The 25,029-nt window shown below is 29.4% G+C and overlaps 1 protein-coding gene across 45 annotated transcripts in view; it reads right to left on the reverse strand.

Annotated features, from left to right (window-relative positions):
* Window positions 1-2,869: 2,869 nt before the first annotated feature.
* Window positions 2,870-25,029, reverse strand: part of LOC145291553 (phosphatidylinositol-binding clathrin assembly protein LAP-like) — a 343,700-nt gene continuing 321,540 nt past the window's right edge. For all 45 annotated transcript variants that reach the window (XM_080137599.1, XM_080137598.1, XM_080137615.1 and 42 more), the window contains 4 exons: window positions 20,375-20,525; window positions 13,509-13,599; window positions 9,600-9,814; window positions 2,870-3,412 (listed from right to left, as the gene is read on the reverse strand). In XM_080137599.1, coding sequence (XP_079993725.1) covers window positions 9,632-9,814; window positions 13,509-13,599; window positions 20,375-20,525 — 425 coding nt within the window. In that variant the 3' untranslated portion in view covers window positions 2,870-3,412; window positions 9,600-9,631. The remainder of the gene's footprint in view (window positions 3,413-9,599; window positions 9,815-13,508; window positions 13,600-20,374; window positions 20,526-25,029) is intronic.

A 25,029-nucleotide genomic window follows, 5' to 3' on the forward strand; every position in this document is an offset into this window, starting at 1 on the left:
TAATTACCAAATCTAAAAATGAGTAGATAATTACCAAATCTAAAAATGAGTAGATAATTACCAAATCTAAAAATGAGTAGATAATTACCAAATCTAAAAATGAGTAGATAATTACCAAATCTAAAAATGAGTAGATAATTACCAAATCTAAAAATGAGTAGATAATTACCAAATCTAAAAATGAGTAGATAATTGCCAAATCTAAAAATGAGTAGATAATTACCAAATCTAAAAATGAGTAGATAATTACCAAATCTAAAAATGAGTAGATAATTACCAAATCTAAAAATGAGTAGATAATTGCCAAATCTAAAAATGAGTAGATAATTACCAAATCTAAAAATGAGTAGATAATTACCAAATCTAAAAATGAGTAGATAATTACCAAATCTAAAAATGAGTAGATAATTACCAAATCTAAAAATGAGTAGATAATTACCAAATCTAAAAATGAGTAGATAATTACCAAATCTAAAAATGAGTAGATAATTACCAAATCTAAAAATGAGTAGATAATTACCAAATCTAAAAATGAGTAGATAATTACCAAATCTAAAAATGAGTAGATAATTACCAAATCTAAAAATGAGTAGATAATTACCAAATCTAAAAATGAGTAGATAATTACCAAATCTAAAAATGAGTAGATAATTGCCAAATCTAAAAATGAGTAGATAATTACCAAATCTAAAAATGAGTAGATAATTACCAAATCTAAAAATGAGTAGATAATTGCCAAATCTAAAAATGAGTAGATAATTGCCAAATCTAAAAATGAGTAGATAATTACCAAATCTAAAAATGAGTAGATAATTACCAAATCTAAAAATGAGTAGATAATTACCAAATCTAAAAATGAGTAGATAATTACCAAATCTAAAAATGAGTAGATAATTACCAAATCTAAAAATGAGTAGATAATTACCAAATCTAAAAATGAGTAGATAATTACCAAATCTAAAAATGAGTAGATAATTACCAAATCTAAAAATGAGTAGATAATTACCAAATCTAAAAATGAGTAGATAATTACCAAATCTAAAAATGAGTAGATAATTACCAAATCTAAAAATGAGTAGATAATTACCAAATCTAAAAATGAGTAGATAATTACCAAATCTAAAAATGAGTAGATAATTACCAAATCTAAAAATGAGTAGATAATTACCAAATCTAAAAATGAGTAGATAATTACCAAATCTAAAAATGAGTAGATAATTGCCAAATCTAAAAATGAGTAGATAATTGCCAAATCTAAAAATGAGTAGATAATTACCAAATCTAAAAATGAGTAGATAATTACCAAATCTAAAAATGAAAACATGTTTGTGGAAATATTTTCTTCAACCAATTTGCAATATGGAATTCTGATCAAATAGTTTTTATTTTATTTTTGAGAAATAAAAAAACAAATGTTAATAAGAGAATTACATTTTATCTTGTTACAAAATTGTTTAACATTTGCAATAAAAAAAAACAAAAAAAATGTTTGATTTATTTTCTTGAATTAAACTGTTGTTTTTTATAAATTATTTTTTGTTAAGTTTATATCATTAAATTGGGCAGGGTAGCGGACATTTTGCTACAGAAAATGAAAAAGGTATGTGTGTTGTTAATAGCTTTCTGGAATATTTGACAAATTTAGAAACATTTGAAAGTACCCTCCTACCTCTAACCCCTCTCCCCAACTCACAAAGTTGATTTCAATTCACGTTGGTTATAAATGTTGGAGAGAAGATGAAATGGAAAGGAATGTGATTGAAAACAGAGAAAACTATTTGTCATCTGTAAACGATACAATTAATACGAATCTCAAAGCAACAAAACATATGGAAAACTACAAAACAAAAATGTTCATTTTTCATGGGCAGGGGGTGCAATTACTTCAAAAACGTTTCATATTGTTTACAACATGATCCCCGTTAATATTTGTATACCCTGATGTCTTGATTACAAATACTTCACCAAAACTGAAATAGCACAATAGAATTTTAATACTCAAATCTCAGAGTGATTATATATATATATATATATATATATATATATATATATATACACACATACAAAGGAAACAGGTGTATGTCGTGTATTTAATACCATTAAAACTCTTATTAAATCGGTTTGGAATTTGTCTTTGAAAATAAAAGAAAAAAGAGAGGAAACAAAAATGTGTGAGAGAGAGAGAGAGTAGATGTAACCAATAATGACTAAGAAAGAAAGATTGATGATGTTGTATAATAATAATAATGTCTGGTGATGATGGACCAAACAGGTCGCTGTCATTGCTGCTGCTTGGTTTGTTAGCAAATCAAACCTTTTTCAAACAATAAATGATTCTTGCCTTTCATTCAGATTTGTTTTTTTTGTCTTTTTTCTTGTTCAGCTAGGAACAAAAGTTAAAAGACAAAATCAACATCATTCTTGAAACTATGCATATACGTGTGATATAAATAATGATTTGAAAAAATCCTATGTGAAATCAGCTTTATTCAATTCAAAAATCAACAAAAGACCAAAGAGAGTGAAAGTCAGAGCACAAAGAAAAGGAAAGAGAAAGAAAGAAAGAAAGAAAAGATAGACTGAAAGAGAAAAAAGAGCAAATATATTGGTGGTGAAGAAAGAAAGCAGATTAAAGGGAAATTGAATAAACCCCATTTCACATGAAAGAATTTTTTCTGCATTTATATCATACTCTTGAATATTTCTTCCCTTTTTACTGCATTATATATATATATATATATATATATATATGTGTGTGTGTGAGGTTGCATTATATATATATATATATATATATATATATATGTGTGTGTGTGTGTGTGAGGTTGGATTTTTATAACTTTAATTCAAACAGTCATCATCTAACCACAAATTCAGACGTATAAGCTTTATTCTTTTTTCTAATGCATACGTAGGCGTACATTGCTCTCTGTACATCTAACTGTTTATTCCAAACAAGCAAGATAGAGAAAATATGTCAATGGAGTAGGGGTAGGATAACATAACTGTAATTATCTTTATTCTTTAGAAACTTTCATCTATTAAGCATTCACCTTCCCATTCATTCTTAAAGTTGTGATTTCTTTTCCTCACTGAACGCTGTACAGCTTGATTTTATTTTGGAGCGATCGACAATTCTGAACAGTTTTTGCCATTAAATCCAATCTTTTCTTTCTTTTCAGATTTTTTTTTCTAAGCTTCATTTTTTTCTTTTTTCTAAGCTTCATTTTTTTTTTTTTTTCTAAGCTTCATATTTTTTTTTTTTTTTGTTGAAATTTCCTCGTAGCTGAGCGATGAGGACGAGTGTTTGTCTGCATTGTCTTCATTTTAAGAAGCTGAGGTTAGGGTGAGAGATTAGGGTACCAAATAATCCTGTGCCACAAGTCAGTTTCAAACACAGTTTCCATTTCTGGACCTGAAATAAAAAAGTTTTTAAAATAACATTATAAATGATATATACATGTACAAAGTGTTTATATATTTAAAAAATTTATTCCTTATTTTAGAAACACAAAATGTCTTAAAAAAAAACATCAAAATCAACTGAGACAAACCAAGACAGCAGACCTTACATACACAAAGACCTCAATATCTTTCAGCCAGAGCTTTATAACAATTAATAAGGCTTCTTAACAATTTACTGCAACTCAACCAGGGAATTTTTTCATCATAGGATTTACCTTCTCTTTGAAAAGATGCGAGTTTATTGCTAATCATCTGAGGTGACTCTACTGGAGAATGCTAATATTTTTTGCAGGCAAGAGATTATATACATCAAATTTTTATATACATCAAATTTTTATATACATCAAATTTTAGTCATTCAATAAATTAAAAAAATTATGACGTGAAATGGTTAAATTTCAAATCAAAAGATTTTTATTATTCAATGAAAGACAAAGAATACATTTGAAATAGGAGTTATAATATTTCAAATACAAATGGCACAGATAAAGAGTGGGCGAAATTATTTTGAGCTAGACGAGTGTTTCTCATGAATGTTTGGTGAGAGAATGTACTATAGATTGGAGCTCAGACGAGCACTTGCCATGAAAATAACAATAAAGCAGAGAGGCTCACAACGTCTCTTCTGTGAGAAAGAGGTTGCAGGGAAGAGAAAAGGACATTCCCCACTAGGCTATGAAGTCTATTTTGAACTCTGCCAAGGCAGGATAAAATCTTTCTAGCAACTCCTGCCCAGATGTGGCAACAATACTCCATCCTTGGATGTACCTGGTTCTTATAAAGGTAGAGAATTGCATACAGGGCATACTGATGAGATTTTCCAGGGTGTTGGGAAGCAATTCTCCTTAAAACAATGCTTAAACAGCTTTGTAAGTATGAGAGCTAGTTCTGGTTGAAGCTTTTTCAGCACTATAATTGGAATGCCGTCAGGGCCAGTTGCTTCACTGGAATCAAGGTTTTTGATTAGCTTGGCAACATCACGTACAGATATTTTTATGTCACATAGCATGTTTTCTGATACAGGAGGGGTTGGCAGCTTTAGTTGTATAGGGTAGAATTAGCTGCAAAATTCTTGGCAAAGAGTTTGGCTTTGTCAGATGCTGACGAGATTACCTCAGGTTCATTGAAGATAGTTGGGATAGAGCACACGCTTCTGTTCAGAATCCTGTTTGCTATTTGCCAAAACTGGTGGGAACCAAGCCGTTGCTCAGTTACTTTGGACTTGACAAACTGAGCATACAACTCTCTCGCATCCTTTATTAATTTTTTACAGAGGTTGTTGGCAGCCCTGAAAGTGGCTTTAGTCTCAGTACATCTGTTACGTTGGAAGCAATGGAAAAAGTGATTTCTGTGTGCAATGACAGCAGCACATTCTGGAGAGAACCATGGTTGGCAGCTAGGTTTTTGCTAAAATTTTTTCGAGGGTATGAAACAGTCTATTCCTACAATTAACCATTCCATCAGGTCTGATACTATAGAGGACACATCTTTTTTTTAAACATGGAATATAGAGGTAGATCTGACATAAATGTACGGAAGCTAACCTAGTCAGCCATAGAGTATTGATGGAGAGGTATGCCTGAGGACTTATTACATTTTGTTTTAATTTTAACTGATACGACAGAGTGGTCAGAAGATCCCAGTGGAGACAGAATGGAAGATGAACATAGCTCAGGGCAAGTTGTGAGGAAAAGGTCTAAGAGACTTGCATACTGACCGTCAGTATTGGGCACACGAGTGGGTTCGTGAACAATCTCAGTGAGGTCATAAGCAATAGAGAAATTGTGTGTGACAGAATCTCCCCTCATCATCTGTCTTGTTTGAGTGGGTCAACCATTTCACATTATGGACATTGAAGTCTCCACAGACATGAATGTTAGCCGAAGGATGAGCAAACAGGATGTGGTCAATTTTCTCAGATATACTCTTAAAGATAGTAACTCCACTGTTGTGGGCACAATAGAGGGCAAATATAAATGCTATGGTGCAAGCAAGTGCAACCTGGAAGCACATATAGGGTAAATTAGGGTCTTCTCTGGAGATGTCCCTATCACATGGAAAGCCATCTTTAATGTAGGCACATACTCTATGCTCATGGCGATCTTGAGGGTCAGATTTGGATGTTAAGTTAGAGTATCCTTCAATTACAAACTCTAAGGTAATAGTCGGTCCAACGCCAGTTTTGCTTAGAAATAATAGGTCTGGTTTGGTCTCCTGTAATTGGGTTTCAACCTTTGATGTTGGAGAAGGAGACATAGTAGGGTCTACGTTGGAAGTTGAAGATCTGGGTTTAATTGCATATTTTTTTCTGGAAACTTTTCATGATGGAGTTTTGAGATTTGTGGAATAGGTCGACAGACTTGCTTAGAGCAGGGCAAAGAGGGAAAGTAACAGAGAAAAAAAAAAACGAAGAAATATATTTTGTTCTGTTGCACATAAGGTAATGCCATAATTTACCACTAATATGGCATCAAGAAGCCCCACCAGAAACTACCAAATGGCAATACAGCAGCCCCAGTACTTTGCACCTTGGAAATTTGGAGTTTGTGGACTAGGTTGTCAGACTTGCTTAAAGCAGGACAGAGAGGGGAAACTAAGAGAGAAAAGTAACGAAGAATTTTTTTTTGTAGAACATGATAAGGTAAAGCCGTAACAATTACCCACTAATATGGCATCGAGAGCCCCACCAGAGACTACTGCATGGTCCAGAATCCATTCACCAAATGGCAATACAGCAGCCCCAGTACTTTGCACCTGCTGATATGACAGCCTCCTTAGTGGTTAATCCAAGGTTCGGGTCACTGACTATCAGGCGGATAATGTCAGCCCAGTTAAAACGTTTACCTCCAGCACCCTTACTAGTGACATGACCACAAGGATAGACATAGAAACAGAAATTTTCCATCTCTGGCGGCTGTTCACGCAAAATACTGCCAACCTAGAATACAGTCTTTTCTTCTCCGTTTGTCAGAAAAATCACTCATTGAAAATGGAGACTGAGGGACAAATTAGAAGAAGCGAGAGTAACGGGAGCTGCCGATAACGCATCCACAATGCATTGTTTAATATTAATATAATATTAAGTAATGTACTTAATATAAGCCAACTGATGTGTTTAAGGGAAAGTATGGTGATAGATTCCCCTCTCACCAACTAAAAATAAATAGAATTGTTGAATCTAGTTATGCTATAAAACAAATAAAAAAAACATATAAATTAAAAACTGAAATAAATATAAATAATATTAACATTTGCTTATAATAAAACAGAATACATATCACAATTAAACAACTTATCTGCTAAAAGCTTCGTCTACAATGCAAAACTATTAAAGATAGAAATGTCTTCTCAATCATTAAATCATTTCTCTCTGATAGGCTCATAAGAGTAGTGGTTGATGGGCAAAAATCAGAAGCCCACAGTATTAATGCTGGAAAATCGTAGGCCTGCAATATAAATGCTGGAGTCCCTCAGGGGTCCATCCTGGGCCCAACTCTCTTCCTAATCTACATCAATGATCTCCTAAAACAGATACTTAAATCATTCGTTGACATCTATGCTGACGACACGACCATCTATGGTAACACATCAAAGGCCGTAAATGACAAAGTTCTCTCTGATTCTCTCTCCTCTGATCTTGAGCGTGTGGTACAATGGGGGAAGAGGTGGCTGGTTATTTTTAATGCATCTAAAACCAAGCTTCTAGCTTTACATCATCAACGCTCTGATCCCTATCTGGCATCAATTGAAATGGATGGCTCTCATCTAGGGGAGGCTCCATGTTTTGACAAGCTTCTGGGATTGACCTTTACTTCTGATCTGAAATGGAACATGTACATCAAATCTGTTGCCAAGGTTGCTGGAAAAATGGTAGGATCCTTCTACCGCTCCAGAAGATATCTCATTGCTGATGCAATTCTCTTTCTATATAAAAGCCAAGTACGTCCAAGGATGGAGTACTGCTGCCATATCTGGGCAGGAGCTGCTAAAAACAGCCTATCCTGCCTTGACAGAGTACAAAATAGACTTCGTAGCCTAGTGGGGGATGCCCTTTTCTCTTCCCTGCAACCTCCCTCCCACAGAAGGAACGTTGCGAGCCTGTCTTTGTTTTATCGTTATTTCCATGGCAAGTGCTCGTCTGAGCTCCAATCTTTGATCCCCCTCGCCAATCTTTAACGAAAAACACCCGTCTAGCTGAAACCACTGTCAGTAATTTTCCCCACTCTTTATCTGTGCCTAAATCAAAACGCAGATTCTATGAAAAAAGCTTCTTTCTTAGAAATGCACGCCTGTGGAACTCTTTTCCGTTTGCCTGTTTCCCACCTGACTACAACTTGGATATCTTCAAGTCCAACATAAACAAATTCCTGTTGAACCGCCCCTTAAGTAAGACACTTTATCAGATCTCCATTACTAACGATTACTACAATATTGTCCCATTACTGTACACGCAATAACCCTTATCCCCGAGTAGCCTCCGGGCCTTGATAAGTGATGACTTCCATGTAAAAAAAAAAAATTCTTTGCTTTAGAATTCAGTTCAACGTTCAAAATTTTTTAAATTAACTGTTGAGAACGCCACTCTTGTTCTATAATTGGTTTTGTAACGTTTTAACGAATACGAGATACAGGGAAGAGGGGGTGAAGAGAATAGCATTGTCGAATCTATGCTATCTTAAAAATCAACTTGATATATATATATATATATATATATATATATATATATATATATGCAGAAGTTCAAGTGTAAAGTAAACAGACATTTTGCTGCTCAACTTCCTACATAGTATGTTCGAACATGTTTTTTTCCTCACATGTACGCACGCACATAAACGTACATATATTTACGTTCACATATATACACTCACATTCATGTGCATACACACACACGCTAACGTACACACATGTACGTGCACATGGGAAACGTCACTTCCCCTGAAAGGAATTCTAGACATGCGCAGTCACTATTAATTTTTTTTACTGTTATGAAACTTCCACTCCCCAAATGCAAAGAGGCTGAGATGCTATCTGCAGAAAAATGAACAAAAATAAATATTTTACATTTTGAGGTGTCAGATCACTTTCTGATATTAATTCAACATAAAATGATAACCAAATGGTTTTTCTCAATTTTGGAATGGGAAAATTGGAATGGTGGCATTTTTGTTATTCATCCATTAATTTTTTGTTTGTTTTAAATACAAATGGGGAAGGGAGGTACTATTTCAAATTTTTCAGTTTTGTTTTTCAGAGGAGGGGCTTGTTTTATCAATTTTGATCTTAGCAGCACCCTAAAAAAACATGATAGAAAATTCCTGTGTTTGGCTAAATAAAAGTAACAATAAATGACGGTTAACAAATTTTATTTAACAATGTACACATTATGAACAAAACTGTTTCTTTTTTATCCCAAACTAATACTTAAACTATCTCTATACTAAGTTTTAATTTCAGTTTGTAATGTCGGGTTAGTTTTGTTTGTATCCCCTGCTCTAAAACTTAAAATATTTTAGAGATATTTTTTTATAGTTAAATCATTCTTTTATAGTTAATCCCTGGCAACACCAAAACACGGGTTCAGTTATTAATAAAATCCAAACATGGATCTATAACAGGAGGAAGAATAAATACGACTTTTGCCGAATGACAATGTGATCTAAACAACACTTTTAAGACATAAACGCAATCGATTCAGTACAGATTCCTGATATATTACCACTTTACGATTAAATGTGCCATTAATTCTTACACAACTCCAAGCATTTCTATAAATTTACCAATCACTCACCACTAATTTTAGCAAAACTCAGCTGACAATTATCTCTCTCTCTTTTTTTTTTTTTAACATGGAGGGCACCACTTATCAAGGCCCAGAAGCCACTCGGGGATAAGGGTTATTGTGTGTACAGTAATCAATGGGGTAGTGTTGTATTATTCGTTAGTATTGGAGATTTGATAAAGTGTCATTACTTAAGGGGGCGGTTCATCAGGAATTTAAAAAGTTTTTATAAATCAATAAAAAAAAAAAAAAAATACAGATTCTTTTTTATATGAAAATACTTCTCCCAGAAGAAGTATAGCATCAATAGAAGTAGTAAATACTCCTCATAGAAGTATAGCGTTTATATGGTACTCACCCAAATTGACTCAGCTAAAAGATTCAAATTGTTCACAAAGCACCAAATGGATCATTTGGTTGTGATTGGGATGAAGGTTGGCCTTGAGAATTTGTTGGGGGCTGGACTCCAAATAAGTCCGTGCCTGATAAACCAGCATTAGGCATACGTGGGCCACCACTAGACTGAGCTGTTGGGGACACACCCACGGGCTGCTGGGGTGACTGATTCATACTCTGAAAAAAAAATAAAATAAATAAATCAAATCTGTGCACCCGTTTTGTTTTTGTTTTTTCAAATTTTCAAATAAAATAATATGAGGAGGGAAGCTTTTAAAAGAATTTGAATCAGTTTAACAAAAAAATTATAAAATAATTCTCTCGAAAATTTCAAATTAATCAGAACTAGTCAACTTACTTTTACTATGTTATGTTGTAAGGTGGGTTGACCGATTCTGATTTGTATTTTTATAAAGTTACGTATGACAAAGGCTAAAATAAATTTGACAGTATGAGATAAAAATAAAAGAGGGAGATTTAAAACTTCAAGAGTCCATCTCAATGTTTTGTTTAACTGTTATGAACACTTTATCAAGAATCAACTTGAAAAAGTGACAAAACAGGTTTGATGTGTGTGTGTGTTTATATATTTGTATGTACAGGATTCACACTAATTAACTGATCATCATGAATTTTGAAAAATGTAAAAGATGGGCTATATTTAGTTTAATTTCATCTCAAAGGAAGTTAAAGAGGGATGGGTGGGATAAATTAAGATACTTCTGATTTTTGTGAAATTTTCACATAAGGTATTAGATTTTTTTTTTTATAATATTCCTCAAATTTCAGTTTCTTTGGTACAGATTAAAGAGTTTTAGAAGCACAAGAAGGCCACAATCTTCCATTTGAACATTCAAGTTATTTCAGATTTGCATTAAATTTGATTCATAGTCATTAAACACTAATTAACAAAGATTTCCTAAATTTTAATTTTTTATTAAGACCTTCAAGTTTTAGACATTTTTTCGAATCCAAATTATGTAACGGATTTTGATCAAAATTGGAATAAGGATTTTAGACATAAGGTTTAGTATCATTATATCATGGTTTTAATCTTTGAATAGGAAAATTGGAGATTATTTATTAATCGATGTCTAACAGCTATTGTTAAAATTTCACAAAATTTTCACCCTCCTTTTATCTTATGTAAATATATATATATATATATATATATATATATATATATATATATATATATATATATACTAGCAAATATGCTCTCTATAGTCATCTTTTTTGTTAGTAAATGTTTAGTTGGTTGTTTTATGCCATAACCCTTTTTGGGTTATTTAATATCGAATGCAGTAATTTTGGAAAAAGTTTTTTATGCTTCAAATTTTTATATCTTATTTAGTCATGGTGTTTAGTTTGCTTTTATTGTGCAGTAAAGTTGTTTTTGACTTTGCATAACATGATTGCACTTTTCAGAAGGAAAGGAAAAAAAAACTTTTTTTTTTAGGTCAGAAAAGTTGGTAAATGTAATGCTTGAAATATTTTCAATTCAAGAAAAAAAATGGATTTATATTGATAAAAAAATAGATTTATATTGATAAAAAAATAGATTTATATTGATAAAAAAATAGATTTATATTGATAAAAAAATAGATTTATATTGATAAAAAAATAGATTTATATTGATTAAAAAAAAGATTTATATTGATAAAAAAATTTCAAGACAAAATATTTCGCAGATATATAAGAAATTATTTGAAAGATTAATTTTTTAAATACCATATTTTCAGATTGTTTATTTTTCAAATACTCCTTAATTTTAAACAAGGAAGGGAGTCAGATTGTTATGTGTTTAATATAAATTCATCTCTAGTTTTGATATTCCTGAGAATTTCTTTATCATATTTGGTTTAACATGTGAACATATGTTGAATGTCTTTTAGAAATTAACTTCTAATCTAACCTATCTCTTGCCAGGTCTTCGTCTCTTTTTTCCATCCTTTTGGCACAATACACACATCTCCCAAATATTGCTTTTAGACAAACTTCAAAATCATCGTTTTATATACTCTCATAATATTTTTCATCACTCAACTGACAATAAAATCAGTTCATTAGACTTCAGTGATTTATTAAAAAAAATTAATTAAATGTAAACTTTACTTAAAAATGCATGAATTTCTATGTAAATTTAATGGAAAATAATCTGCAGTATTATCAGTTATCAATGATTTCATCACTTTCTGATTCCTCATTAATTTTAATTTTTTTAAAATCAACTTCAGATTACGATAATAATTGAACAATTAGATTCTTAAAAAAACATTTCTGTTCAATTTTTAAGATGGGTTTCAGTTTCATATATAGGATTTTAACGTAATCAGAAGTGATTCTTCTTAATTTAATGTCCTGTGACTTCTGCATTAGATTTTATTAGGTCTGTGGAAAATTTTATGGATCCTATGAAATTTTATCACACCTTGCATCTGTTTTTTTTTTTTTTTTTTTTTTTTTTTTTTTAAATATTGAAATGTTTTTCAGTTACAAAAAATATGATTGGTTGGTTTATTGTCTTTACAGTTAACTTGAGATTTAAAAAAAAAAGGAGTAAATTTTTATATATCAAGTTGGGGGAGGGGGATAGTATTTTACGTTTTATAATCTTAAGATTTGGTCTTTAATAGTTTTCTGAAGATTGTTCTTTCAAGCAAGCAAAATATTAATCTAACTCTAAGCATTTTTTCAATGTATAACTTACATTACATATCTTTAATATATTGAATCTATTGTAATTTTAAAAAACAATTTTCATTTAAATCACATCCACTGAAAATTAACGATCCTAATAATTTAATAAAAGTTGCCATAATTTATCTTTTTTTATTAAATCACTTCAATCAATTGTTGTATATATTTAAGAAAATAGGACAATAAAATTACAAATGAATAACACAAAACTGTATGTCTAATTAGCATGACTATTTTTAAACAAAGAGCTGTGCTGGACTCTTTGCTTTCCTATTATTAATTTAAATAACAGTGAGTTGTTATACTGGTAATATGAATGTGATAAATAAAAAAAAAACTTTTTGCTTTAGTGATAATTCATGCAATACTGAGGCACGATTTTCGCAAGTTCTATGCAGAAGTTTGACTAACAACAATAATGATCAGAAACAACTACATCACATAATGCACAGTGTAACATAGTTTAAAGTCTGTCACACGTTATGTAAAGTAAAAACAAAAACGTTGCTAGAAAGAACGTGTGCCACAATTCTGTGAGTCAGTTTTTGTTTTTTTTTAAATGTCTGTCAGCAAGAAGAACAAATAGATGTTTGTTAAAGCCAATCGAACAATCACACTTAGTTGTAATTGTCGAGAGAAGTCAGTGCTAATCACAGGTTGAACTAAACTGGATCAAACCACTGAGTGTTGTGTTGGTAGGTGTGAAATTTGAAGAGTTGTACGAGTTTTTGATTTAAAAAAAAAAACTTAGTTTTCTTTATTGTATTTACTAACTGTACATGTCTGTACTTTTCACTGGGATGCAGTGAAATCATGTTAGTTTTTAAACTAAGGTAGACAACACCTATTATACTACATTTAAAACGAGTTATCTTCCTTGATTTTTATTTTCAAGTGATTATTTAAAACTGGTTCTTTTTCGCAATTGTTGAAATAAATTGTAGGTAATAACATGTTACAACAATTACAAATAAAAATGAGCTGGTCAGAAGCAGAATTTAATTTGTCGGCTAAAACACTATTTAGGTCAGACTTTGAAAATCTGGCAAGATAACTTTTTACATATTAGATGTTACATGAAGAGGTGTTTTCAGACAAAACATTTCACTGTGGCAAATATGGTGAACATCTGTGTGTATGCATAAATCATCCAAGAGTTTTTTTTACCTACCCAAGTAGTAGAAGACGACAAAACTGGTGCTGCCCAATTAGCACCACCCGTCTTCTTATGTTCACCTTTTGGTTGCCATTGATGCTCTGTCCTGGGGAGGAAAAAGGAGAAAGTTAATAAACAACAAATTTAATTCTAGCCTAACAAAAGGAGAAAGAAAAACAAACAGCTTTAACCAAGTATTTCCAAACCGGATTTTAAAATTATCATTTTGTCAGATCTAAACAAGAATGAACTTTCTCATTAAATAGAAAATAATCAAAACTAGCTGTTCTTACCCGGCATTGCCTAGTAATGTATTTATTTGCAGTTTTATTTTTATTTTTTTTTATAAACTTTTGTTCTTAACGGACAAATACAGAGTTATGACCCCCCTTTTTTCCTTCTGAATCAGGAAAAGTATTTCCTGGAAGGAATTAAATCAAACTACATTTTATTCTTAACATACTTCGACTATTTTTTTTATTCTTAACATACTTCGACTATTTTTTTTATTCTTAACATACTTTGACTATTTTTTTTATTCTTAACATACTTTGACTATTTTTTTTATTCTTAACATACTTCAACTATTTTTTTTATTCTTAACATACTTCGACTATTTTTTTTATTCTTAACATACTTCGACTATTTTTTTTATTCTTAACATACTTCGACTATTTTTTTTATTCTTAACATACTTCAACTATTTTTTTTATTCTTAACATACTTCAACTATTTTTTTTATTCTTAACATACTTCGACTATTTTTTTTATTCTTAACATACTTCGACTATTTTTTTTATTCTTAACATACTTCAACTATTTTTTTTATTCTTAACATACTTCAACTATTTTTTTTATTCTTAACATACTTCAACTATTTTTTTTATTCTTAACATACTTCAACTATTTTTTTTATTCTTAACATACTTCGACTATTTTTTTTATTCTTAACATACTTCGACTATTTTTTTTATTCTTAACATACTTCGACTATTTTTTTTATTCTTAACATACTTCGACTATTTTTTTTATTCTTAACATACTTCAACTATTTTTTTATTCTTAACATACTTCAACTATTTTTTTTATTCTTAACATACTTCAACTATTTTTTTTATTCTTAACATACTTCGACTATTTTTTTTATTCTTAACATACTTCGACTATTTTTTTTATTCTTAACATACTTCGACTATTTTTTTTATTCTTAACATACTTCGACTATTTTTTTTATTCTTAACATACTTCAACTATTTTTTTTATTCTTAACATACTTCAACTATTTTTTTTATTCTTAACATACTTCGACTATTTTTTTTATTCTTAACATACTTCGACTATTTTTTTTATTCTTAACATACTTCGACTATTTTTTTTATTCTTAACATACTTCAACTATTTTTTTTATTCTTAACATACTTCAACTATTTTTTTTATTCTTAACATACTTCGACTATTTTTTTTATTCTTAACATACTTCGACTATTTTTTTTATTCTTAACATACTTCGACTATTTTTTTTATTCTTAACATACTTCAACTATTTTTTTTATTCTTAACATACTTCGACTATTTTTTTATTCTTAACATACTTCGACTATTTTTTTTATTCTTAACATACTTCAACTATTTTTTTTATTCTTAACATACTTCGACTATTTTTTTTATTCTTAACATACTTCGACTATTTTTTTTATTCTTAACATACTTCGACTATTTTTTTTATTCTTAACATACTTCGACTATTTTTTTTATTCTTAACATACTTCGACTATTTTTTTTATTCTTAACATACTTCAACTATTTTTTTTATTCTTAACATACTTCAACTATTTTTTTTATTCTTAACATACTTCGACTATTTTTTTTATTCTTAACATACTTCAACTATTTTTTTTATTCTTAACATACTTCAACTATTTTTTTTATTCTTAACATACTTCGACTATTTTTTTTATTCTTAACATACTTCAACTATTTTTTTTATTCTTAACATACTTCAACTATTTTTTTTATTCTTAACATACTTCGACTATTTTTTTTATTCTTAACATACTTCGACTATTTTTTTTATTCTTAACATACTTCAACTATTTTTTTTATTCTTAACATACTTCAACTATTTTTTTTATTCTTAACATACTTCGACTATTTTTTTTATTCTTAACATACTTCAACTATTTTTTTTATTCTTAACATACTTCAACTATTTTTTTTATTCTTAACATACTTCGACTATTTTTTTTATTCTTAACATACTTCAACTATTTTTTTTATTCTTAACATACTTCGACTATTTTTTTTATTCTTAACATACTTCGACTATTTTTTTTATTCTTAACATACTTCAACTATTTTTTTTATTCTTAACATACTTCAACTATTTTTTTTATTCTTAACATACTTCGACTATTTTTTTTATTCTTAACATACTTCAACTATTTTTTTTATTCTTAACATACTTCAACTATTTTTTTTATTCTTAACATACTTCGACTATTTTTTTTATTCTTAACATACTTCAACTATTTTTTTTATTCTTAACATACTTCGACTATTTTTTTTATTCTTAACATACTTCGACTATTTTTTTTATTCTTAACATACTTCAACTATTTTTTTTATTCTTAACATACTTCGACTATTTTTTTTATTCTTAACATACTTCAACTATTTTTTTTATTCTTAACATACTTCAACTATTTTTTTTATTCTTAACATACTTCGACTATTTTTTTTATTCTTAACATACTTCGACTATTTTTTTTATTCTTAACATACTTCAACTATTTTTTTTATTCTTAACATACTTCAACTATTTTTTTTATTCTTAACATACTTCGACTATTTTTTTTATTCTTAACATACTTCGACTATTTTTTTTATTCTTAACATACTTCAACTATTTTTTTTATTCTTAACATACTTCAACTATTTTTTTTATTCTTAACATACTTCAACTATTTTTTTTATTCTTAACATACTTCGACTATTTTTTTTATTCTTAACATACTTCAACTATTTTTTTTATTCTTAACATACTTCAACTATTTTTTTTATTCTTAACATACTTCGACTATTTTTTTTATTCTTAACATACTTCGACTATTTTTTTTATTCTTAACATACTTCAACTATTTTTTTTATTCTTAACATACTTCAACTATTTTTTTTATTCTTAACATACTTCGACTATTTTTTTTATTCTTAACATACTTCAACTATTTTTTTTATTCTTAACATACTTCGACTATTTTTTTTATTCTTAACATACTTCAACTATTTTTTTTATTCTTAACATACTTCGACTATTTTTTTTATTCTTAACATACTTCGACTATTTTTTTTATTCTTAACATACTTCGACTATTTTTTTTATTCTTAACATACTTCAACTATTTTTTTTATTCTTAACATACTTCAACTATTTTTTTTATTCTTAACATACTTCGACTATTTTTTTTATTCTTAACATACTTCGACTATTTTTTTTATTCTTAACATACTTCAACTATTTTTTTTATTCTTAACATACTTCGACTATTTTTTTTATTCTTAACATACTTCGACTATTTTTTTTATTCTTAACATACTTCAACTATTTTTTTTATTCTTAACATACTTCGACTATTTTTTTTATTCTTAACATACTTCGACTATTTTTTTTATTCTTAACATACTTCAACTATTTTTTTTATTCTTAACATACTTCAACTATTTTTTTTATTCTTAACATACTTCGACTATTTTTTTTATTCTTAACATACTTCGACTATTTTTTTTATTCTTAACATACTTCAACTATTTTTTTTATTCTTAACATACTTCAACTATTTTTTTTATTCTTAACATACTTCGACTATTTTTTTTATTCTTAACATACTTCGACTATTTTTTTTATTCTTAACATACTTCAACTATTTTTTTTATTCTTAACATACTTCAACTATTTTTTTTATTCTTAACATACTTCAACTATTTTTTTTATTCTTAACATACTTCGACTATTTTTTTTATTCTTAACATACTTCAACTATTTTTTTTATTCTTAACATACTTCAACTATTTTTTTTATTCTTAACATACTTCGACTATTTTTTTTATTCTTAACATACTTTGACTATTTTTTTTATTCTTAACATACTTCAACTATTTTTTTTATTATTAACATACTTCGACTATTTTTTTTATTCTTAACATACTTCGACTATTTTTTTTATTCTTAACATACTTCGACTATTTTTTTTATTCTTAACATACTTCGACTATTTTTTTTATTCTTAACATACTTCAACTATTTTTTTTATTCTTAACATACTTCGACTATTTTTTTTATTCTTAACATACTTCGACTATTTTTTTTATTCTTAACATACTTCGACTATTTTTTTTATTCTTAACATACTTCGACTATTTTTTTTATTCTTAACATACTTCAACTATTTTTTTTATTCTTAACATACTTCGACTATTTTTTTTATTCTTAACATACTTCAACTATTTTTTTTATTCTTAACATACTTCAACTATTTTTTTTATTCTTAACATACTTCGACTATTTTTTTTATTCTTAACATACTTCAACTATTTTTTTTATTCTTAACATACTTCGACTATTTTTTTTATTCTTAACATACTTCAACTATTTTTTTTATTCTTAACATACTTCGACTATTTTTTTTATTCTTAACATACTTTGACTATTTTTTTTATTCTTAACATACTTCGACTATTTTTTTTATTCTTAACATACTTCGACTATTTTTTTTATTCTTAACATACTTCGACTATTTTTTTTATTCTTAACATACTTCGACTATTTTTTTCTTCACAAGAAAAAACTGAGAAACCAAAATAATATATCGACTTTGTAGGAAGAAAGTAACCAATAAAGAGACTGGCTTTATATATTAAATTATACTAAAAACTATTTTGCTTTATAACTAGCAGGGATACCGACATAAGTATCGTTCATAATACTGAGATAGCCTTGATGGCTTCAATAAATGCAAGGCAGCCAAATTCCAAATGCTTGAAAGCAATCAATATAAAGAAAAAAATATTAACTGTTGTAGCGAAAATAGAAAATACAGTTTACATGACTGAAGTTAGTTATAGGTTTAGAAAAGATTTTTCAGTTTAAATTCTCAAAATTTGCACAAACATGTAGCTTTAATTCTCACCTTAACTTCTACATAAGTATGAGATAATTCCTATAAAAGAAAAACTTTTCATTCTAAAGTAGAACAGTTGAAAAAAGAAAAAAAAAGACATCTTATTAAACATTACTAGTATAGATAGAAGTATAAAGGGAAATTTTATTCTCGAGAAAAACAATGACAAATGCAGTGTTTAATAAGATGTTGGTTAAGGATTATGGTATTTTTTCTTAGAACTGCACGCCTATTGAACATTCTTCCATTTCCCTGCTTTCTAGCTGACTACAATATGGTCCAACGTAAACAAGTTCTTGATGAGCTGTCTCCTTAAGTAATCCAATTTACCAAATTTCCACTACAAATGATGACTATCATATTGTCCCATTGACTACTGTACACTCAATAACTCTTATCCCCGAGTGGCCTCCATTGACTCCTTTGTAAAAAAAATAAATAAATAAAAATAGTAGCCGGTTAAGCATTACAGTAAATCATAATCAAATGTTTCAATTTTTTTGTAAAAATGCAATCATGACTCATTAACTTGTTTTGGTATCGAAGATGCTATGAGTGTCCGAAATGCTAAAATGGGCAACATCTCACACTTGCTCTCCATGCAGTTCAATCCAAAGGGTTGATATTAACTATGCAGACAATTTATATTGAAGTATGTATTAACAGTAAATAAACAATTAGAATGTGTGGGATTAACAAAATTTTCCTTTAAAACATCGACTGTCAGTTTTTCTGCACTCATAATTATAACTTCATGCAAAAATTTGTGAAAAACTAATGAACCAATTTAACAAAAAACAACATAACAGACAGTGGCAAAAAACACTAGTCATTTCCAATTAACATAAAGAAGTAGTCAATGGAAAAAGTTAAAATTTTTTACCCTGAAATCAAATTTGACTCATGATATATTGAAATATTTTATTTTTAGCTTTAGCAAACTTTAGAAAAACAAAATGCCCAGGATTTATCTCCTATAAAAAAAATTAGTTAACTGCCCTAAAATGTGTAAATTGGCCCAAAATGGAGAATCATTTCACATGAAATTCTAAAATAATTTTTGTTTATCTTTCATTAAAGTTTTTCAAGGTGTTCACACGTAATTGTCTACTAAGGTAGAATCACATATTTTACAGAGGTGGTCGTTGGGGGGTGGGGGTGGGTGTAATAGACGTTATTAATCTACAATAATACCATAGAAATATTGCAATATATTCATTTTTAAACAATCCTAGATTTAGATTTCAGTTTTTTGTACATAAAATGCATTACAATTCAGCTTTGAGTTCTTTCACTTTTTTTCTTTTCTAATGGATACATGGCATTTTTTAAGAATTGCAGCATATGTGCATTTACTGCAGATCATTTGGAAACCATGAATTTCTGGAGATTTTCAGTAGCATATTCTAATTCCTAGCACAAAAATACACTTATATGGCAAATGTCATTGCTTAATCTCATGTTTTAACAAAGATATAACATTTTTATTGAAAAAGTAATGTAAAAAATGCGACAAAATACATATGGTCTTAAAGAGGGAAAAATATTCAAACATGTGAGGCGCTAAAATAGTCATAAACTTCCTCAATTTTAATTGGATTTGAAAAATTTAAAAAGATTCTATGTCTGTCATTATTGAGATATTTTAAGACATTTCAATTTTCACATGTATTGCTAGTTGTGAATGATAGAAAAAACAAAAAATACTTTTTCACTTGGCTGGCAGGTCCATTGATATTCAGGTTAGCGGCCATCTGAGCAAGACTTAGATCCAGATCTCCTTGGATTAATTTAACAGGTTCTTTCTTCTGTGGAGTTTTCATTTGTGGTTGGAGGACATCTCCAAAAGCATTGAAACCTAAGAAAATGAAAAAAAACAAAAAAACAGACATTAAAATTAAAACAAATGAATAAATACAGGAACCTGAAAAGATTTGGAAAATGAACAAAATATTTTTTCTACTTTTTAAATTTTAATAATTTCCACTGCAAACAAATAAGAGAAAAAGAAAAAAAATGCAACTCAAATAAAAATCACAATTTCACAGATATTAAGCTTCGACTGAGAAATGTTAAGATTTCACAAATAATTTGCGTTCACTGAATTTGTGTAAAGTACAGTATTTCCTGCTTGTTTTTTTATTTTTATAAATTTATTAACAGTATTCAAACTACTATTCTCATCTTAGTTATTATTTATGCATTTTGGCCATTGTATACTCCAACGTTTTTCAGGTTCATCTTTTCAAAACAAACAAGATGAGAATAGTAGTCTGATAAATTAAACCTTTAAAATTTGCAAAACAATCTTAACTTAGTATTTTTACCTGCAGTGGAACTAGTAATATTTTACAGAAGATATTTTCTTTTTATATTACGTTTTTTGTTGTTGTTTTAGTATTTTTTGCAACGTGAGAATGAAAAATATCTTTTAGAACTTTTTAGATGAAGATTGATAATTTGTATTTTATTTCCTCCCAGGCATTATTTTTCATGTTTCAGCCAATGTAATATCAAATCAGTACGGATCTGAAATAACAAAAGTTCAACATGGAAACAAGTGACAGCAGCACCCAAAATAAACAGTTTAATAATGTGACAAGCTACAGGTGATGGCATTTTTAAATCAAATATGGTCAGGCATATCAAAACATTCAAATGGATTCATGTTCAACAAAAAAATATTTGGAAAAAAAGAAAGATTCTTCACTCTATAATAAAGAATATAATTTTTTTTTTTTTTTTTTTTGCGTATTGATATTCATATGAAAACCCTTTATGTAAAAAGAAAATACAACTTTGTTATATATGGATCGTGGGATTAAAGCAGGGGAGGGTAGAGCGGCTTTTGACAGGGTATGACATGAAGGTCTTCTCAAGAAAATCAGATCATACGGTATTACTGGACGAATACTTAACATAATTAAATCCTTCTTAGAGAAGAGAAAAATCCAGGTTGTCCTTGACAATTGTACATCTAAACAATATGATATAAATGTGGGAGTGCCTCAGGGGTCTATCCTTGGATCTTTATTATTCCTAATATTCATAAATGACCTTCCTAACAAAATTGTCTCCGAGATGGGTATATATGCTGATGACACCACGCTCTATAACAGGCACGACAGGAAAACAAATGAACACATATCTGAGGAAATGGCAGAAACACTAGAGGATGACCTCCAATCTGTAGTGGAATGGGGACAAAAATGGATGGTCACATTCAATGCTGCCAAGACTAAACTTGTTTCCTTCAATAATTACAAGAAACCTTCTCTACCACCAATAGCTATGGCCAAAGACTCATTATCTGAAAGTACTTTTAAACTTCTTGGCCTAACGTTCACAGGAAACATGAGTTTGAACAATTACATTTAGAGCATTGCTAGGGCTGCTGCGAAAAAGGTAGGCTCTCTCTACCGTGCTAGAAAGCTATTAACGCCCAAAAGTATCCTATATCTCTATAAGGCCACCATTCACCCATGTATGGAGTATTGTTGTCATATTTGGGCTGGTGCATCTGCTACTAGTCTCTCGCTCCTACACAATGTTCAGAAGAGAGTCGTGAATCTGATAGGTTCTGGACTGTCATCTAAGCTGCAGCCTCTGCCCCATTGACGAAATGTTGCATCCCTCTGCCTGTTCTACAAGTATTTTAATGGTGAATGCTCCGACAAACTGCAAGCACTTGTATCCCCTCAACGTAAATATCCCCGACAAACCCGACCAGCAGCTAAATCCCACCTCTAAACAGTAGAGATCCCTAGATGTAAGAGAGCTTTCTACTCTAGTAGTTTCTTTGCCAGAACTGGTAGACTTTGGAATTCCCTTCCAGGTCCCTGCTTCCCCAACTGTACTGACATGCAGAAGTTAAAGTCTAATATGAACCGACATCTTGCAGCCCAACTCCCTACATAGTCCTCCTGTAGCTTATGTTCCTGATAGTAGCCCCCTACATCAAAGTGGCAATGTGCCTTGTTTGGGGTGAAAATGTAATACAAAAAAACAAAAAAAAACGAAAAGATCTAGTTAATTTGCATATTATTTAAAACATTCATTTTAATTAATTTCCTATTAGTTTTTTTCAGTTTTCTTACGGGATGATCATCTTTAGTTAAGTATTACATTTAATTAGATTCATGCAAATATTCTACATGATTTATACTTGTGTAATATTTGTGTAAAAAGGTTATCTCTTTCTATATATATTATGTATGCATATATATATTTAAAAAATTTTGCCTACCAAACTCCTGTCAGTTTTTGGTGTACAGACATGAAACTTAATATATAGGATATTCGAACACATGTGAAACTTTATATTTGGGTTTTAGCCGGGGGAAATCGGAGCAAAAGTGAGAATTACAAAAATGGAATTTGCCAGGTGAAGGTCGAACGACGGTATTATGAATATGCATGTGTAATGTAATAGGTATTGGTTCTTTTTTAATTTTTAGCTTTGCAGCAAACATGTCTCATAGCTCAGGCATTAATGTCTAAGGAAAAAGTAAATCTTAAGCTAAACGTTTTGGTTGTCGCTGGTGGCACAAGAGTCTTTTTTTTTCTTTTTTTTTTTAAATTATTACTATATAGTGGGTCCAATATAATAAATATGAAAGCGGCATTAATCAAAATATATTTAAGTGTATTTTACGACCAAGTAATATCCAGCACCCTGCTAGTATATGTGTGTGTGTGTGTATATATATATATATATATATATATATATATATATATATATACATACACACACACACAAACACACACACATATACATACATGCATGTGTGTGTCCTATCACAGGAAAGTTAAGTTTAAAAAAAAAATGGTGGACAAATCCATTTCAAGTATTTAGAGAAATTGAGAAAGCAAATCTATTTTGATAATAAAACGTTTCCTTTTTTTTTTCTATACACTGTTTCCCTTCTTAAAAACTTCTGCTTGATTTTATATAAATATGAATAAATGCAAACACCAATGAAGAATGCTTTGTTTTTTCTTTTTTTTTTATTCATACAAAATTCAATTAGAATAAATGTTCTAATCATAAGCAGACATGTTTGAAAAAAAAAAAAAAAAATCAGGATCGATATTATCCATGAAGCACAATAATTACAATTTCAGTTCAGTGCCCTACTTCATTTTTTTTGACACATTCTGATGAGAAAATAAGTAGCTTTTATGCTAATTCAAAAATGTACTTATATCCTCATGCTATTTAATTGCAGCAATAGAAACACTATTTTTAATACATTTTTATGCAATTTATTAAAATTAAAGCATTCAATTTTGTTTGAAAAACTCTGTAATTTATTAAAATAGAAACTTTTTTAAATACTACTACTACTACTACTACTACTACTACTACTACTACTACTACTACTCCTCCACATTTGTCATTTGTTCCCAGAGTTTGAGGTTTGAATATTTCGGTTGTTTACTTGGTTAAATGGCTTCTCTCAACTGGATTTGATCCACTTCTAATGCTTTTGTTAAGCTTTGATGTTTCAAGTCCTGCTTGATGTCATCACTTCATCTCTTCTCAGCTCAATCTTTTGAACAGACTCCAGTGACATCACAGTTAATGATTCTTCTTGGCCGTGAGTTAGTTTATAACAGGCCAAGTATCACTGGCGCACAGTACAATGCTTCTGACACAGGTGTTATAAGCATAGCCTCTACTGTGTAAGGAAATGCTTCTGTAAATGAAAATTGAAAGAAGCTTTCTAAATTTCTTCCATACAGAATGGATTCTGGCAGTTGTAGCAGCACAACAGCCACCTCTCACCAGACACATCAGTAAGATAGTAAAAAGTTTCAACTACTTTAAGGTTCTCTCCCTGCAACTCTACCTGCTCAATATCCTGAATAGTGGCAATGGAGAGCGATCTCAAACACATCCTGCAAGTGAAGTTCTGATTTTCAGCCATATCTCGATACCGGAGCATGCTTTTTGTATCTAGGTCTTGCAGGAAGAGCAGTGGATGGAATTGTTACATACACCACAAGGATACTTACATTTGGTAATTTATTTTATGAGCATCATGCTGGCTGCATGGTATCTTGGTTTTGCCCATGTTTATTCTGAAACCCTTCGGTTCAATCTGAAGCAAAGGGTCTCAGAGTAGACGTGGGAAAAACCAAGATAAATGAACTGCTTTAAACTTCTTCATTTCCAATAAATTAGGTTGCAAAGCAGCCAAACGTTCAAATAAAAACCTTTGTGATGATGTAATTTATTAAGGGGAGGCATTAAACAGAGTTGATATCATAATGATATCATTTATTAAACAACATTTGACGTTTAAATAAAAATCGCTTGTTTGTTATTAAAATGCATGGACACAAAAATTTTATGAATA

The sequence above is a fragment of the Euprymna scolopes genome, chromosome 12 (genome assembly GCF_053919585.1).
Source record: "Euprymna scolopes isolate OS-2025 chromosome 12, ASM5391958v1, whole genome shotgun sequence".
Classification (NCBI taxonomy): Eukaryota; Metazoa; Mollusca; class Cephalopoda; order Sepiida; family Sepiolidae; genus Euprymna; species Euprymna scolopes.